At 64.6% G+C, this 741-nt stretch overlaps 1 protein-coding gene across 1 annotated transcript in view; it reads left to right on the top strand.

Annotated features, from left to right (window-relative positions):
- Positions 1 to 238: 238 nt before the first annotated feature.
- LOC104079851 (tanabin-like) overlaps positions 239 to 741 on the top strand; it is a gene marked incomplete at its 3' end in the record, with an annotated part of 821 nt that continues 318 nt past the window's right edge. The window contains exon 1 of the mRNA XM_009582026.1: positions 239 to 727. Coding sequence (XP_009580321.1) covers positions 239 to 727 — 489 coding nt within the window. The remainder of the gene's footprint in view (positions 728 to 741) is intronic.

The raw sequence follows: 741 nt of genomic DNA, 5'->3' as shown, positions 1-741 counted from the left end.
GCCCTCCCGCAGGCAGGATCAAGCCCACGTGGGCTGGAGCCAGCCTGGCTGCGGAAGAGTTAAGCCCCGCTGCTCGCCCGGGTCTCAGGGGCCTCCCACTCGTGAATAGCTGCGCTCCCCTCCGCTCCCAGCCACTTGCTTCCCTCCCTGCCTTCCCTCTCCTCCAGAGCCCCGGCATCCTCCCCGGTATCCTCCGGCAGCGCCGGCACCAGAGCCCCGGCATCCTCCAGCAGCGCCGATGCTGAGCACGGAAAGTTTCGCAGGGGCGAGAGCCCTGGGCGAGGAATCGCTGCAGATGTGGGACCTCAACAAGCGGCTGGAGGCGTACCTGGCCCGCGTGAAGTTCCTGGAGGAGGAAAACGAGGTGCTACGAGCCGAAATCCAGAGTGCCAAGAGCAGCCCCACTGGGGACGTGTGGCGGGCGAAGTATGAGGAGGAGCTGCGAGCCCTGCGGGACGCGCTGGATCATGCCTTCAGGGAGAAGTGCACGGCCGAGCTGGCCAGGGACAACCTCTACGAGGAGGTCCAGCAGGTGAAAAGCAGGTGCCAGAAGGAGCAGGCAGCCCGAGAAGAAGCCAAGAAGCAGCTGTCCTTGAGCAGGAAAGAGCTGGAGGAGGAGAGGAGAGCGCAGATCTGGCTAAAGGAGAGAGCCGTGCAGCTGGAGAAGGAGGTGGAAACCTTGCTGGAGGTGCACGAGGAGGAGAAAGCGGGGCTGGACCAGGAGATCGCGAGCTTCTCACA

This window comes from Fulmarus glacialis, unplaced genomic scaffold (assembly GCF_000690835.1).
Source record: "Fulmarus glacialis isolate BGI_N327 unplaced genomic scaffold, ASM69083v1 scaffold19437, whole genome shotgun sequence".
Taxonomy (NCBI): domain Eukaryota; kingdom Metazoa; phylum Chordata; class Aves; order Procellariiformes; family Procellariidae; genus Fulmarus; species Fulmarus glacialis.
Note: the sequence above shows the minus strand (reverse complement) of the source record. Positions and strands in the feature narration are given on the sequence as shown.